Source organism: Passer montanus, unplaced genomic scaffold (assembly GCF_014805655.1).
Source record: "Passer montanus isolate IOZ18808 unplaced genomic scaffold, ASM1480565v1 scaffold39, whole genome shotgun sequence".
Classification (NCBI taxonomy): Eukaryota; Metazoa; Chordata; class Aves; order Passeriformes; family Passeridae; genus Passer; species Passer montanus.
The window spans coordinates 4,941,105-4,958,428 of record NW_024368707.1 but is presented as its reverse complement, the minus strand read 5'-3'; the positions used below and the strand labels follow the sequence as shown (position 1 = coordinate 4,958,428).

Genomic DNA, 17,324 nt, shown 5'->3' with positions numbered 1-17,324 from the left:
GTGCTAGCTATTATCTCAGAATTGTTACTTGAGATAAGCCCAGAGTCCAATACTAGTAATAACTATGGCAAAAAGTGCACCTTTCTGATCTCTTTCAAATTCCACTACAGACAGTAGCAAAATAAGGCGATGGCCTGTTAATTTTACAAGTGTTGCACTCTTTTTGACTGACATTTAAAGGGACAGTAAGAGACATAAGGCAAGTAACATGCCTGAGCCTGCTGAGGCAGTGTCACTCCCAGAAACAAGTCCAGGTCTTGGCCAGCTGTAATGTATGGAACTGCATCTCCTGATGAGCATGACAGAAACAGTGTAAGGATGGAGGCAACAATCAATAGACAAGGAAGCCTTAAACAGGCTTGTTTGCAAGCCAGTTCATTTGCCTCACTTGGGGAACAACCATTTTCCATTAAAAAACAGTTCTGAGACAGTATTTGCAAGGAAAGAATGAGGTAATTCAAATACCACAAAATATCATCTGTCTGGCCCAGGGCATAGACAGACATGTCCAAGTGCTACTTTGGAAGCATCTGGCACTTGTGGTTCCAGAAGGGGTGTTAAAAGTCCTTCAGATTTTTACCATGTTGGCTTAGGAGCTTTTCAAGTCCTCTTGCTACCAAGTCTAACTTACAGTGTCATAAGTAAGGTGAAGGTGCTGCATGAGCAGGATGTGAAGTGACAGCCACTGCTGTGAGGTGGTCACACCCATGGTGAACGAAACACGCTTGTCACTCTCCTGTAATAATCCAAAACACCCTTGTAGCCTTCCTCAGTTCAGCTGATTTAAAGTATTAGCACAGAGGTGCCAGGGCCCTGAGGGCACTAACAAGCTTTATTGTCCCTAAGCAGCCTTTCTGGGACTTCTATCTACACCTTCTGCCCATGGGTCTGGGACCCCCAGTTCAGGTTAGCCCTGGGCTCCAGTGAGTGGGGGAGTGGCTTGACCTCAGACCTGACTTACCAGCAGACTTCCCTGATGATCCAGACTCTTGGCTGACCCAGCTGCCCTCCTTGTGTCTGTCTCACTCAGGGACCATAGGGCAGGGGCTGCCTGGCTACATTCCCCTCCTGCCTGTCTCTCTCTCTCTCTCTCTCTCTCTCTCTCTCACAGGGAGCAGCTGGTCTTCTCTGCTCCCTGGCAAGAGATTTAGAAAATAAAAGATGGCCAGCCAGAAGCACAGAAATAGCAAGGAAAACACCAGGATGCTGCTCTTTTGTAAAATATAAACCATAAAGGCAGGAGGATGCTGAAAGGATGACAGTGAAGATCAAGCTAACCTGCACACATCAGGTTTGGTGGAGCTGAGAAATCCTTTGGGAAGCTCAGAAACAGAGTAGTAGGTTCCATAAGGAAAAAATACAACAGCTGTCATGCAGTTACTGCTCCTCTCACAGCCTCAGCCACATTTACAGGTAAATAACCATTCCCCCCAACCCAAAATCCCCCCAATAGATTTCAAAGGGAAGAGCTGCACATGTTATGTGAGTGCCTACAAATGTTACAAGTGCTCTCCACCTGGGGCTTACCAGAAAACAACAGAATGCACAAGGCTGGGATTAGCACTGTAAAACTGGGCAGTTGGTATCTTCTTGGCCTAAACAAATCCCAGTCCCACACCTATGCTCTGTCACACAATGGTCTCACACACTATGTGCAGGCCACGGGCCCTAGAAAGTCACAGACTCAAGCAAGTCTCCAATACTGGAGCATGTAACTTGTGGCCAGTTCTGCTGTAGTAAAACCCTGTCTAGAGTGTGCTGGACAAATTAAATACAACCTCATTCTTGTGAACCTGGCCAGGCTGTTCCAGGGAGACAGAAACATTAGGTTAGAAAGAAAATAATTAGGCTTTGAGGGGAAAAAAAAATCAAGTCTCTTGTGCAGACAACAAAACAGTCATGGAAGGATCAGTTTGGTGGGTGAAGTCTGGAGAAGGGGGTGTGTGAGGAGGAAGCAAGCACAGGGATTGTCAGGCACCAGGAAGGCTTTGTACCTGGATGGATGGGTGGAATGGGCGCTTCCTCCGAAGCATAGCTGACCACTTGGCCAGTAAAGCTGGCTGATCCTGAGAGAAGCAGAAAGGAAGACAAGTACACAGAACAGAGAGAAAGCATGTGCTAGGTCATCCATTCACAGAGCAAAGCTGCAAGCTTCCCTGGATTCTTGGAGTTTGTTAAAGGAAAATCCCCCCATTGCCCCCATCTTGATTAAACACTTGGCAATGCCACTGGGCACTGCAGTACCAGTGATTAGTCTGGACCTCTTTATTATAACTTTACTGAAGCCTCCACAGCTTTTGCATCAGACCTGCACAGTTGACAGCTCCAAAAATGGTGTGCCACAACAAAAACAAACACTTAGAACATTTAAAAATGAAATAATCTGTTTTGTTCTTCTGAATTTAATTCAGGTTTTGCATTAAAGCATGACTTTTTGTTACGTGGGTCACAGGAAAACACTGAATACCTAAAGATTTTTCTTAACTATTCTCCACTCAGCCCTTCATATTTAGAAGGGAGCTTGAAGCTTCTCAACAAATCTAGATCTCTCACCATGTTAAATTGATTCCTTTTAGCCAGAAGCTGAAAGTTCTGAAAAATCCTGTAGATATAGCCGACAGAAAAAACCATGTGAAATTAGTCATGGAATAATGAACACGTTGCCTTTCTCAGGACACAAGTCTCCTCTATGTTGAAGTATGTCAGCAACAGTATTAAAGTTTCCAATTTTTGGAAGTAGACAGTCCAAACCAAAATAATTTCTCATCAACCCATTCTTTGGTGCCCCACACATACAGGACAGTTAGGTCCTCCTAGTATTACTTCCACAGATTTGTAACACTGGGTTCAGTTAAAGCATGAACAACAGATCTGCCACTTTTAAGGAAATAGATTTTGAGGATTTCTTTCAAGCAGAATTTGTTCAGATCTGCATACTATATCTACACTCATAATAGATTGCCTTGGTGGTTTTGTTCTGCTTTGCTTCCCAGAGCAACAATTTTACCCTGACCCTGGTCCTGTCAGACCTCATTAGCCAGGCAGGTTTGTTCCAGCACAAGAGGTAGCTGGCAGAGTCTGGAACTGAGGAACTCGTGGACCAGGATATGGCACTCTTTTACGCCACTGTGGCCATACTTATTGACAAGACCACATGCTCTGGGATACGTGAAATCCTAGAAAAGCTATGAATCTGAATGTCTTTGTCCCAGGACAACAGCCACATTTCAGACTGGGTGATTATATTTTGCCTCCACCTCCATACCCTTCCAGCAGCTTCATACAAAGACTCCTTCCCTTTCAGTCCCAGGGAGCTGCAAAAGTTGCCTCATGCTTTTATGTATTTGCTGTGTTTTGATCTGTAAATGGCTGCGGTTCAGTATAATGGCTGACATTAGTATTTCAACTAGTTCAGATAAAAAAATTGTTTTCATCTGAAGTTGCCATTGCTGTGATTGTTTCTTGTGTCTTTACTAGTTACTTTTGTGTAACGGAGTCATAAGAAATAAGCAGCCTTCTTCTGTCACAGCTGGGACAGGGAATTATTATTTTCATGTCTGAAGGTCTAAAACAGGGAGTAATTTCACTTCTCCCACTAATATTTTTTTTTCCCAATAAAAAAGAAATTCTGATCCATGACAAGGAAAAACTATATTTTTCAGAAGGAGCTTTCTAATTTTTATAGTAGAAGAAGGACTTTTAATTTTTCTTTCATTTTTTTAAGTGAGTTGACAGCTTTTCCACCTGTGAAAAATATGGATCATAGCTCATGAAGGCATGAGCATGTTTTCTTATGTTACTGCTGCATAAGTTTTTTCTTTCTATCTCCCAAAGAGCTTTGGCTTCTGTTTGTGGATTGACAGCTCTGGCAATAGATGCTGTTGTAAACACAGCAGCTGTAAGAAGAGGCTCTGCCTGATTTACCCATCTCTGTTCAATGCTCCTCTGGCTGTGAGAAGTCCATGAGTGAGTGCCAATGACCCAGTCACTAGAACTCCACAGTGAAGTGTGAGTACGTCATCTGTGGCGTTTTGGGTGAGGTACCTGCCCAAACAAACATTTACATAATGGAGAGATCACTTTCTGGCTGCCTATAGGCTGCCAGAGAGTGCATTGGAGCTCTTGTTCATACCTTAATGTTCTCATTGTGAATGCCAGAGTTGGAGATAGCCTGGAATCGCACAGCCTTGTAGCTGATTTCTGCAGTCAGCTGCTGGATGATTTTCTGCACCTCCTCCACTGCTTTGGAAACCAGGTAATGCCGCCTTTCCACCTGTAAGTCCCAGGAAAGACACTTCATGTTACAGGTAATTGCAATCTTTGTCTCCAGTGGGAAGCAGACAAATCAGCTTAAAACATTCTGAAACATTTGTGCTTGTGCTGCACTGGGAATAAAAACTGTCCCCATGTGTATTGGAACCAATTTACCATGAGACAGAGCTGTGAACACCAAAGGGTCAATATTCAAGACTATTAAGCATTAATTGATATTTCCATGCCAACACCACTGGATGGAAGGAAAAGAGTTCATTACACAGACAAATTTGTTATCAACTACAGCTACAGTCTCAATTCTTCATCCATTTGATACAGAATACCTTTTACTCCCCTGAATATGGTAGCCATTCTCAAAGTCAGGTATGTTCTATTCCAAGAGCTGACAGGACATCAAGAGTTACAGATCTGTCCATAGCCAGGTGGTAGATATATGTGGTATCATTTAGATGCCTACCTTATACACTGAAAGCATCCACACTGTCTTTACGGCTGAAGTTCAGATGAGACTCTAGTCCTAGACAGTGTGAAAGCATCTTTCCAAAGCTGGTCCCATTTAACACATTGTTTGTGTTAAAAGGTGTTCTTCAATTGTGCTAGGTGTTAAAGGGTAGTTCTTCAATTCAGGAAGCAGTAGCATAATGAATTATTGAAAATTATTTCAGTTAAATGTCTGAGTCTTGGGAGAACTGAGGTGAAGGGTGGACAACTCAGAAAAATATAAGATGAACCTGAACCTTCACTTATGACTAAAAATGAAGGGAGCATAGGGGGACTATCACAATCTGAACAAGGAGATTCAATAAGAGGAACATGAAGGAAACATGTTAGTAAAGGGCATTTAATATTTCCCAAATATCCTTACACATTCACCAAAGTGAGGAGATTCAGCTACTGTTAATGAAGTTCATGAACATATTTGTCATTACTTATGCAACCAGAATTATTTATGCAGAGTGAAATATTAAGACTGTTTACTGTTCTTTTTTGGATCCTATGCTTAATCTCATTTGGTTGCAGCTTTTGCTTTCTTCTTAATTCTTTTTCCTCACCATATTCTACTGAACCTTATTGTTTGCAGACAAGAAAAAAAAATCAGAAACAGAATTCATCACTTGGCTAAAGTGAATGATAAAGCATAGAGCAATGAGAATGATAATAAATTATAATTAATGATAATAATTAATAATGATAATAATTAATTAATAATGATAAAGAATTTGCCAGTCAAACATAATTGTTACAGTCTTTTGTTATTATCAAAGACCAAAAGGAAGCAAAAGCCTATTAAAAATTCTGTACTGTGAGGGTGGTGAGGCCCTGGCACGGGTTGCCCAGAGAAGCTGTGGATGCCCCATCCCTGGAAGTGTTCAAGGCCAGGCTGGACGGGGCTTTGAGCCCTGGTCCAGTGGAAGGTGTCACAGTCCACAGCATGGAAATTGCACTATATGATCTTTAAAGGTGCCTTCCAAACCAAACCAGCCTATGGCTTTCTAAAATTCCTGTGTCCTGTTCACTCAGCATTTTCTTCAGCACTTGAACAACTCTCTTTTCTCTTTTAAAAAATATCATTCACAAGTACTTCTTTAAAAGTCCTTTTGGACATCTTTATGTCAAATGTTGAACTAACAGCCAAAACCACTCAAGTGTGTTGAAATGTGTCCCCAGAGCCTGGAAGGGGATAAATAGATTCACTTCTTCACACAAAGGGACCATTCAATGGACTAAAGTGGACTAGTGCTTGCCTTACATCCATTCACCCACGAACAGCAACTGACTAATACTGAACTTGAAGATGAGCAGAGTTTGAATACCTTCCTCCCTCAGACAACAAAGTTAACAGTACTTTTACTAAGCCTGAATACGTCAGACAACAGCAGCATACTCCCTTGACTCATCCACCCTTGACATCATGTTTCTTTGCTATCTTAACACCATGTAGTCCTTTACTTTTATATAATGCCCTTTAATTTCCCTAGTAATTCACCATCCTCCTCATTCCAATTCATCCTTTTCTCTAAGAGCAGTTTTAGCTACTTACATGTACTTAAAAAAAAACCCACTGAAAAATTTTAGCCCATGTTCATTTTCACCTCCTCATCTCAGCTTTCATTTATGGCACTTCTCCATCTGTATCTGTACTGTATCTATTTTCTCCACCTTATTTTTGTTCATCCAGAACAACTCCTTAGAACAGTCCAATAAGCTTGACAGGATACCTAATGGTTTCTTCAGCCAGTGAATGGTGAGTGCCAGAGAAAGTTGTCCATGTGTAAGACCTTTTAGACCAAAAAATAGACTTTTTTTTTAAATGGAAAAGTATAAAAAGATACAGTCTCACAGTGGGTCAGACCAGAGTGCCCACTGTATGCATTGCTCATGGTCTGTTCCCTCCAAGGGGCACCTGCTGGAAACATTTCTTGCCACCTCCAGTATCCAAGGAGAATCCATTCAACCCAGCCTGGCCTCATTCAATTCTGCCTTCATCACCTACTGGCTAGGCTACAGCAGTTGTCACAAATTCTTTATAAGAGTATACACTCAAAAAAAACAGTTGAGGGAGTACGACTAAACTCCACTTTCCATGTGTACTCCCCATCACTGGAACAGGATTAAAGAACAATGGGCATGTGACTGACAGAGGGTGCTCTCTGTAATTAGCTAACCATAATTAGCTCCGTAATCATCCTGTTGGAAAATATAACCTTCCTACAGAAGGGAGGGCAAAAAAATCAGAAAACAGAACGTGAGTCTGAAGAGCCAAGGCATTTATCTTAGGTACTTCTAGTACCAGCACAGACACACTGGGAGAAAAGTAAGGTCTTTGCTGGACAGTCACTTCTGTGACTCACTGGCATTCCCCTTACCAGGTCTTAGGGAATTGTGCTAAAACAAATGCACAAAATCTGAATAACAAAGTCAATTAAGTTTTTATTAAGGAGAAAGGAAGTAGGATTGGGATTCATTAGGAACTGTTAAGAACATTTGGGTTTTCTCTTATTTACCCAGCCACATCCACTCCATATGCATTCAAATTTTTCCTTTGATTAGTGGCTTAAGGATGAAATCTCTGGTATTATAGAGATTCATTGCACCAGGTGATTGACCTGTTTCCAAAAACAGGCAGCATTTGACAAGCTGAACTGCCTGAAGTTGGACAAAAGACTCAGGAGCAGGCAGAAACTAAGAATCCATCAGAGCTGGAGGGCTGCTAGAAAACAGACTTCCAGTATAACCTAAAATATTGGCAACTATGAGCCTCACTTAACTACAGTCTGCTTCTGTTCCTTGTACTTATGGCTGTCAAATGAGCATTTTCCTGTGCATGGCTTCCCTCTGTTCCCTCCTTTGTAGCTCTTCTTTTTAAATCTTCAGAGAAGCATTCACTGTTATAGCTCACTGAACAGATTTGCATGGAATAATTTTCCTGTGCACAACACTGCATGCCTGAAGAAAGTGTATTTCTGGGAGCACTTTTATACTTGCCACCAAAACATTTCCACAGAGAAAACAAACCTTTCTTACCAGCCCCTTCATTGTACTAGAATATGAGATCCTTTACAGAAAAGCCTCACACTTTCTCATTTTGAAATTATTTGTCACTTTGGTATCTTGCATTTTGTTGGGGAAAGCAGACTATAAAACAGGATCTAGCTAAGTACTGCCATGAAACATGTCAGCTTTAAAAAATGTTATGGCTCACTTAGAGCTTTTATTAAACAGTATTGTTTCACAGAAGATTTTATTCTGTTTTATTTCATTTCATAATGGGGGGGAAATTGAGTGTTGGAATATCTTAGAAAATGAGATTCCAGTCTGCATGTGCTAATGAGACATGTTATTTTAATCATGATATATAGAGAAGTATCCTAAGCTGAGGTGACAGACTGATGACTGAATTCTAACAATATTGGTCTGTCTCTGCAGTTCCTACATGAATCTTTCTTAGAGGCAATGCCTGGTGTTGGTCTTGTTTTAGTCAAGCCAAGACCACCAGACAGGGAGAGAGGCAAGGACACTTCCTTAGATTTAAATGCTGGAAATTACAGCTAGTCTCACATTTGGAATTCCAGACCAGGAACAAAAATTCAGGATACCTAGGAGAAGAGGATGGGCACCTTGAAAAATTAGGCTACCAGGAGATTAAATTCTGCAACAGAAACCTAGAAATCTCATTAGAAATACAGTTCTCATGAAACATCACCCAATCTTGTCTCTGAAATGAAGACAGGAGGCGAGCAACTAACTGTTAAATTTGGCACCCTTCAGAACCAACACCTAGTGTGGGAGACAGAAAATCTGGTCAGATAAAGTCTTACCTTGCTCTGGATGTAGATTTCTACATCTTCATCTGTGAATGGTTTCATGGCAAGATGGTCTTCGCTGCTCTTTAAAGTGTGAATTCACTCTTCACTTGTTCACCTGCCTCTGGAAGTAGAGGAACACTCAGAGAGAGCTGCTCAGAGCCTTCTTGCCCTGTAAAGCTCAGATCACCTAATATCTCTGTGCTGTGGATGAGTAAGAGAAGATAGAAGCAAGGAAGCATGCCTGTTTTTAATAATTTTCTTTTTGTGGTCTGAGCTACAATGGTGACATCCAGATCATTCAGAAAACTATCTCCAAATATTATTCTCTAAGTTCAATTGTTATTATTCATCTTATTACTTTTAAATGGTGGATCTTGCATGCAGGCATACACAAAAATATCCCAGCAACTGCTCTGTGTCAGGGCAGATCTGGAAGTGCTTTTTGGATTGCAGTGCAGCTCCAGTACATGCATGCACAGCATTATTACTCTGCATGCCACTTGCACGTCCCTGCCTCACTAGACCTCCGTTACACCCTTTCTTAAATGCTCTCAGTTATTCCTTGTTGACTAATCCACTCTCTTTCCATCTGAAAACGCATTGGTATTTTTACACTCAGATCATTCACTGGGGTTGCAGTCTGCAACCCCTGTTCCCCTCTCCTCCCCTCTCCTTATATCTCCCCTCTCTCTCTGGCTGTATTGACAGTAAATATTATACAGCCTGTCCCCTCCTGCAGCTTGCTTCGCTTTCTTTACAGTAAACAGACAGAAAGCTGCCTCTCGTTTTCTGCCAGCAGCTCAGCTAACAACCCCATATGGATGATTCAGAGGCAAAAACAATTGATCAGGCCTCATTGATCCAGTGAAGCTTGGTGGCTTTTAGAAAGAAGGATACATCAGCACATGGAAGGGAGTGACAGAGTATAGAGATGAGATCCATGCTGCTAAGCATTCCTTGTTAAGGAAGGCACAATCCACTTTTGGGTAAAATCACTATTTCCCCCTGGAAAATGAACTTTGACATCCCTTGACCAATTTACTGCCTTTGCAGCAGCTGGCAAAAGGCAGCACACAGGTGAGCAACTGGGTGTTACTTCAGGAGAGGCATTGTTGTTGGTAGTTATCCTTCATTATGTCCTTCATTAAGTCAAATATGAAATACATTAATTTAAGTAAGTAATTGGAGCACAAATACCTGCAGGACATCTGCTTCCCCAGCACCTACAGGGCAAACCTTTCTTTGTGAGACAGCTGTCATTGTCTTTTTGCTGAGGGCCTTGAGGACTCCTTCACAAAGACATGTAGGTATTTACTCCCCAAACCAGGTTCCACTAGATTGGGCACTGAAAAAGATTTTCTTGGTTCCCTAAAGTTTAGGGACTCATACCACGTTTTTGCTCACTTCAAGACTTACTGGATATCTTTCCTCTGAGGGGCCAGCAGTTTATGTGAGCTCTGCTAGGGAAACCAGATAAAACGCAAGGTCTCAAAGAATGTTAGTGGAATAATAGGTTGGAATAGAACTTGTAGGGGCTGGTTGGATGAGATTATATCCAAGTAGAGTGTACAAGAGAGGAGAATTAGCCTTTTAAATGGTCAGATTCCATTATTAGCACGCCCCTAAAACATTAAGTCCCTTGTGCCCCCTCAGATAGTCAGCTGCACATACAGCAGACAACTTCCTTAACACTCTTGACACCACTACACATTAAGACTCAGAACCTCAGATGTGTATTATGAAGCAAGAAGAGATTCAAAGGTCTCTCTCCTGTAAGGTCTCTCCTTGTGACAGCTGTCCAGAGACACGGTGCTGGCAGAGAGATGAACTAGTTTTGGTAATTTTTCTTTTATATAATACCATATCTTATGTTCATAATCCTTATTATTATAATCCATCCATTATTTCTGTCCTATAAGTAGCAAATATTATGCTACTATTTGGCTGACAGTAAATACTACAACTGATAAAGGCCTTTACACCACCAGCAAACAGCAAAATACAGGTCAGAGTGGTATGGGAGGCAGCAGCCAATCTTGACCTCACAAGAACTTGTGTTGGTCACATGAGGACCAAATAGCACAGAATGCAGCAGAAAAGTAGAGGAGATGGCCACATGTGAAGAGGGAATGTTACTGTGGGAAAAGCCTGCATCAGAAGAAAAGAGTAAAGAGAAAGGACAGAGCAGAAATCAGAACATCTGCATAGATAAAAGAGGATGTAGACACAAAGTGGGAAGAATCCAAGCTTCTCCAGTGAGGTCTACTGAGCTGATATAGTGGCACTGCAGGGAAACCTCCATCCGATGGGTCCTTCTCAGGAACCTTCTACCATGACAGTGCTTGTATAGAGTAAGACTAAGGTGGAGAAAATCTGAGATGGATCCTAGCTCCAAAGGCTGATAAACATAATCTCCTGAGAAAATATTTCCTCTGAGCCTACACCTTAATTCCCCAGGCACACCAGCAAGAGGGAGTGAAGAATGGCTATTTCTTTTTCCTCGCTCTTCAAGAAGCACAGAAGGAAAGAAGGAGAGCATCAAGAGGATGAAGCCAGGCTCTTTTCAATGGTTTCAAGCATCAGGATAAGAGACAATGGGCAGAAACTGATGCACAGGAAGTTCCACCTGAATATGAGAAAGAACTTCTTGAATGTGGGGCTGACCAAGCAGTGGAACAGGTTGCCTGGAGAGGTTGTGGAGTCTTCCTCACTGGAGATATTCCAGAACTGTCTGTATGCAATCCTGTGCCATGTGCTTTGGGATGACCTTGCTTGAGCAGGGAAGTTGGACCAGATGACCCATTCTTTTGTGAAAAGCTCACAATGGCTTCATGGAGATAAAAAGCACTCTGCTGAAGCCAGGCAACCATGTGAAGACAAAACCACAAAAGGTCTCTCCAGTTCCAGTTACCTCACGATCCATCAGATATCATGGACATAAGCACTATTGAGAGCTTTTGGACTTGATTTATTTGGCAAATTGAACTCCCAAGTATACTTGTTCTAAGGAGATTCTCATCCACACTAAGAATGGCTATCTTTTTGACACCTCTGAATCCCTTTCTTTTCTAGTGATTGTTAGAAATGCCTTAAGCCCCTGCTAGGGTCTCGGCATATTTTTGAGAGACAGTTTCTCCAGACAGTTCTTGCCGAAGCACTGCAATTTTCCTTCCCTCTTTGGTGGTGTTTCTGAGGAGGTTTTCAGCATCTCACATCTAATTAGCCATACACATACACCCAAATTCTGCTTGAGGATCATCCATTGATTTATAAACTTTCAAATATTTTCAAGCCACACATCAATACTTTGCTTTTCTCAAGTCCCAGTTCCCTGCCTGCTGATCTGCGTAAGATCATATGGAATGACTCAGCTATATTACATCACCCCATTTATATTATTTCAGTTCCCATTTCACTGTACCTCGTAAAGGAGATCAGATGGTGGCTAATTTCCTTTGTACCTGCATCTTCATTTACTTAGCAGTACGCTTTTAAGAGGACTTAGAAATTTGCTAGTATCTGCAAAAACACTGAATCTGTGGTATATAATTTTCATTCATGCTGTTGGCAATGTGCAGGACTGAATATGATTTTGGATCTGTGAAAACCTTGTGAAAGTATTCTGTGAATATATGCCTTGAATGGTATTAGATTGGCTCTTGTACGCTCTGAAGATGCCAGTTACTGATGCTTTCCATGCTTGCTTGGCTCTCCTTTCTTCACTCTTCAATTTCACAGATATGACAAAGACATTTCAAACCTACAATCAAAAGTAATATGAACTGTGAACTGCACAACAATAAAGAAATCACCAACATCTTGTAAATAAGAACAGCAGTATTAACTGCACAGGGTTGTCCAATATTGTGCCTTTTTCTGTTAGGCAACTATTTAGAAAAACTATCCATACGGAACAGTGAGCATGTATTAAAAAGCCTCTGCTAAATCACACAAATGAGTCAGACCAATGTACCACTTGTGACTCACAGATGATCTGCAGTGGCAACAAATATGCCCTGTTGAAGATGCTGCCCTCCAGATGAAATATAACCCTGAATTTCTAGTTGCTAATGATGACCCATCTCTTCTTGCTCTAATTACCGGAGGCATTAAGTCTGTTGCATTAGCTGAAGCATGTACTTGGGTCAACACAGACTACTAAACCAAATGATCCCAACAGATTTAATAATCTCTGACAGTTCTCTTGCCTTCTTAAACTGTTGTCCCATTTCTCCCCATTAGTGGATTAAGTGACTGTGCAAAATGAGTAATTGTAGCTTGAATCCCCTATAACATTTATGCTGTGACAGTCGTTAGAACTGTTCAGCCTCCATTCAGAGGATAGCAGCATAACATAATCAGGCTTTTTGGGGGCAAAAGTTCTGGGAATTTATTTGGGTTTTTTTCCACTTTGTCTTTTAACAAGTTGATATGAGCAAAGGGGATACTTCAATGACAAATGCCTGGGATGGACTAGAGGGAAAAGAAAGTCCTGCTAATTCACTGTGACAGCACCAGAATCACACATGGGTGCCAAATTGAAAAGCTTCTCCACTCATTCCCTCCCATTACCAATCAATACTTGGCAGGCTCAAAAATGCTCCAAATGCTTATGCTGTTTGTTCTCACTGCCACACGTTCTCACATTAGCCTTGGGCCTGCACTTCATATCATGCAAGTTAAAGGTTTATATCCTTTCCAAACTAAGCACAGGATTGGATCAAGTCCAGTCATTTATAAAACCTGGTATCTTTTTTCCATTTGTGGTCTTACCAGACACAACAGAAAAAGGCAGACAGCCTTTGCTAGAAATGAGTTCTCTTAATCTGGGAAATTATTTCCAAATTATTTACAACCTGAATGTTTTCAGGCTGCAGTGTAGTATTTCCAAAGAACATGATCACTGCAGGATCACCAGCTGAGGATGTGGGAAATTCTGAAAAATGCTGAGATTATAATGCTGCTACTCACCACTGACCAGCCTCAACCAGGAAATTAATCAGAATCCAGTCCATTTTGCAGCTGCTGTTAAGCATCAAGCCACTGGGCAACAAATGTAAATCAAACAGCAGTGCTTCTAGTATTGCCAGCATCACTGGGACCATGTGTGCAGATGTGTCCAGGGCCTGGAAATTTCCAAGTTTAAAATGGTCAGCTCAGAAGATGGCAGGAGAGGCAGAAAGCTGGGAGTCCTGGCTGCATCAGCTCTGAGGCTTCCAGGAGAGTTTACTGAGATGTGGGACAGCAAAACTGGCATTTTGAGTTCTGAATGCATGTACTGTCCTCTGAAAGTTCACTGAAATAATGTAAGTTCAGTACATCATAACTTAAACATAAAATATTCCACTAGACCATTTCTATGGATATTTTTCCTCTGTGTTTTATCCATCACTAAACTACAACTACTGTTCTGCTGTTTCAATCAGGATGTCCCACCATCTTGAAAACCAACCTGCAGCCAACATCCACAAAAATGAGAGCCTTCCAGCACTTTTGTTTATATGCCTTGGTAAATAGTCTGCATGCTAAAAAGGAAATACTTGATACCACTGATGGTACCATACTCTCGGGCTTTCCTCTGCTCTGGTCTGGTCTGGTCAGGAAGATCCCGAGGTGTGTCTCATTTAAAAGTCTCTTTTCCCCAACCCAGCAGCCGAAGAAGGAGACGAGAAGTCTTCAGTTCACGTTCTCAAGGTTGTTTATTATATTTTATCTCAAACATTTTCTGTCTGGCCTGCCAAGGTCTGTTCTGCAGGTCGGTCCGAGGCACACACTCCGCCTCTCGGGCTGGTACTATCTTTTGTACTAAAAACTACGTATACTATCTTTACAATAATGTTCCAATACCTATCACCTATGTTAGACAGTGACTTTCTACTCTAAACCAATCTGTGAATGCCAACATCATCCTGAACATGGATGCCATGGAGAAGAAAGAAGAAGGACAGGGCATGCCCAAATCCCTCCATCTTAGAACCCCTAACCCCCATGTACAGAATTCCAAACCCCCCTGTACAAGGTTTAAAACCCCCCCTGCACAGTGGTCCAAAATTTTTCCCTTCACCCTGTGATTGCTACTACTATGCTACTTAAACTTTTGTGGCCTGTAATTCTTCATATAAGGTTGGCAATTTGCTCCATGAGTTAAGATCGAATTTCCAGGTGTCTTTGGCTTCCTGCCAGGGTCTCCGAGCCCCTGCCAGGGCTTTGAGACATCCAGGGCATCCAGAGAGATGTCCTGGGTTCCGACACCACACATGGTTAGAAAAACAGCATCTGGAAAAAACATGTTTGGCAGAGCACAGTGCAACTGGAAGAACCTTTAGCAGTGGAAGTCTTTCCAGGTGAGAAAAAGCTGCTTCACTTTTGATGTCAGCATAGGTTTGCTGGTTATTTTCAGGTGTCAAAAAGGGATTTTAAATTTAGAGGCACAGTAACTTGGGACAGAGAGACCAAGTCCAAGATTTAAAAGAGCCAAACCAAGAAGCATCCTTGCAATGATGCTCTGTCAACAAGAGGGGCTGAATGAGGCTGGACCACTGCATTTCCAGAAGCTGGTATTTCTTTTTCATGACTGCTCTCAGAGTGCAATGTTAGCTTGTATTATTTTTACATTTTGCTGTTGTGTCCAAATTGACCTGATTCAGAACTTATTGCTTGAGTCCACAGCAGTTTGAAGTAAATTGAATAAATTATCAGTGCTAAATGAGAACAGTCACTCCAACACAAACTCACTTGGGAGAGAGAAGACTCAGATTGGCATCCCTGTTTATGTGCTTCATCCCGTCACTGACTAATAAAAAATGTACAAGAGTTCACTGGAGCCAGAGCTAGAAACTAGGTCTCATATATCACAGGCCAATAACAGCTACACACCCGTAAGATCTATTGCCTTCTCTTGATCAAAATACAATTACTGCAGAACAAACAGTTCAGCTTGAGCAAGGAAACTGAGAAAAGTCTCCAGGCCAAAAAAGCTGGGTCCCCGGAAGCTATTTTACAGTGCTGGAAGAAATACTTGTGTGGGAGGAAAGTGAGATTAAAAACAAAAAAAAGGCAATACCAACCAAACAAAACAACAAAAAACCCCCCAACAACAACAAAGCAAAAAATCCCCATTCCCTGCCACCCAAAACAAAAACCCGCAAAAAGCCCCCAACAAAGTGAAGACAGCTGACAACCACATTCTGTCTGAACCACGTGAAAAGCAGATGTGTTTGTATGACCTTGGTTAGCAGTATTGCCAATCTACTATAAAATGTGTCTGATCAAAGTCTTCAGCTTGCCACCCTAAACACAAGGTCAAAGACACCAAACTTCCCAGGTGATCCTTAGGATATGTCAACTTGGACACTGTGTTGTGTCCCAGAACTAATGTGGCACTGTGGAGAGGAGGGAAAGGAGAAGCTGAAGAAGCAGTCAGGATTAAAGGAAGATTTTGCCAATATACCTGTAGAAGTGTCTCAAGAAAAGCACAGGGGGAGGCCCAGACAACTACATGCTTTGTGTGGGAAGAAAGCAGGGGAGGAGAGTCACTGGAACTCTGCAATTCCTGGGCCCAGAGGGAAACAATTGCCACGAGGGAACAATTACTGTGCAATGAGAGCACCAGTAGAAGTGAGAAATAATTTGCTCTTTATTAGAAGTATGATGTATGTACCACAAAGCAGACCAAGATAATCAGCAAACTAGTGATAACAAGACTTGTCAGAATCTCTACAGAGGCTTCAGTCAAGTCTTTTCAGAGAATTCCAGACTGATCAGATAACGACCTGCATAGCTGCACACTCCAGCTTCAGTCACTGAAAGATGAGCAAACAGCCTCCAGTCAAAGCTATGGCTGGCTAACACATGTGCTATTCTTTCAGTTTATAACTTCTGAAAATCTGTCACCTGAAGAGCAGGTAGCAGAAGAAAGCAAGCAAGCAATTTTAATTCTCAAGCAAACACTTCCTCCTTTATCTCAGACCTATAAAACTGTAGAGCGTCAAGCTAATTCCCATAATCAGCTGCCCAGCCCTTTCCCCTTTATTGGCTGTTTTGTGCAGTCAAAGCCAAACTGCCAAAGGGAGAGGGTCAATCATTTGTGCTGTATCTGCTCCAGGCAGTGACAAGCCACGGGACATATATTCAGGGCTAGAACTAGTTAAATGCAGATTAAGGGCACTGAAAATGAGAGTGGGGGAGGAAAAACAATAGTGGAATAAAACTACTGGGAATATGCAGAGCAAGTTGCTTGTCCAGGCTTGTGCATGAAGGAGCAAGCCATCTCTCTGCTCCTTGGGTTTTCATGGAGGGAGGGAAATGAGCAGATGTGCTTCAAATGGAAAATGAGGTGAATAATGCTACCAGTCATCTGGTGGGAGAGGGACAGTTTGGGGCAGGAGGGAAGAACAGCATTCACAGGAGCACAGGGCTATTCAGGTTCTGCTACCAGGGACACCAAGAACTGCTCTTTAACAAAGCAAAGTCTGGCAGAGAAAACAATCAACTGGCAGTTTAGAACACAGCACTGATCCCTATTCCCCACAGTCACTTTTTTCAGAGTCTGACAATATTTTTTTTGCCACTGGACAGGGGACAGGAAATGCAGTCAAGCTATTTACCACCTCATTGCCAGGTAATGAAGACAAATGTTCAAATTTTGCCATTCTCTGATGAGATGTTCTGGCAGGAGTACTAAGGACAGGGACTATGGCCTTGTGCATTTGCATCCACTTTAAGAAGGGGTGTTTAAGAGAC

At 41.9% G+C, this 17,324-nt stretch overlaps 1 protein-coding gene across 3 annotated transcripts in view; it reads right to left on the bottom strand.

Moving 5' to 3' along the window:
- MAB21L3 (mab-21 like 3) overlaps positions 1–17,324 on the bottom strand; it is a 36,906-nt gene that overhangs the window by 10,900 nt on the left and 8,682 nt on the right. Inside the window, exons 2-4 of one of the 3 annotated variants that reach the window (XM_039718043.1) lie at positions 8,595–8,703; positions 4,133–4,273; positions 1,995–2,066 (exon numbers count right to left, since the gene is read on the bottom strand). In XM_039718043.1, coding sequence (XP_039573977.1) covers positions 1,995–2,066; positions 4,133–4,273; positions 8,595–8,642 — 261 coding nt within the window. In that variant the 5' untranslated portion in view covers positions 8,643–8,703. Of the gene's footprint in view, positions 1–1,994; positions 3,066–4,132; positions 4,274–8,594; positions 8,704–17,324 lie in introns of those variants that run through there. The other 2 variants (XM_039718045.1, XM_039718046.1) reach the window with 2 other exon arrangements.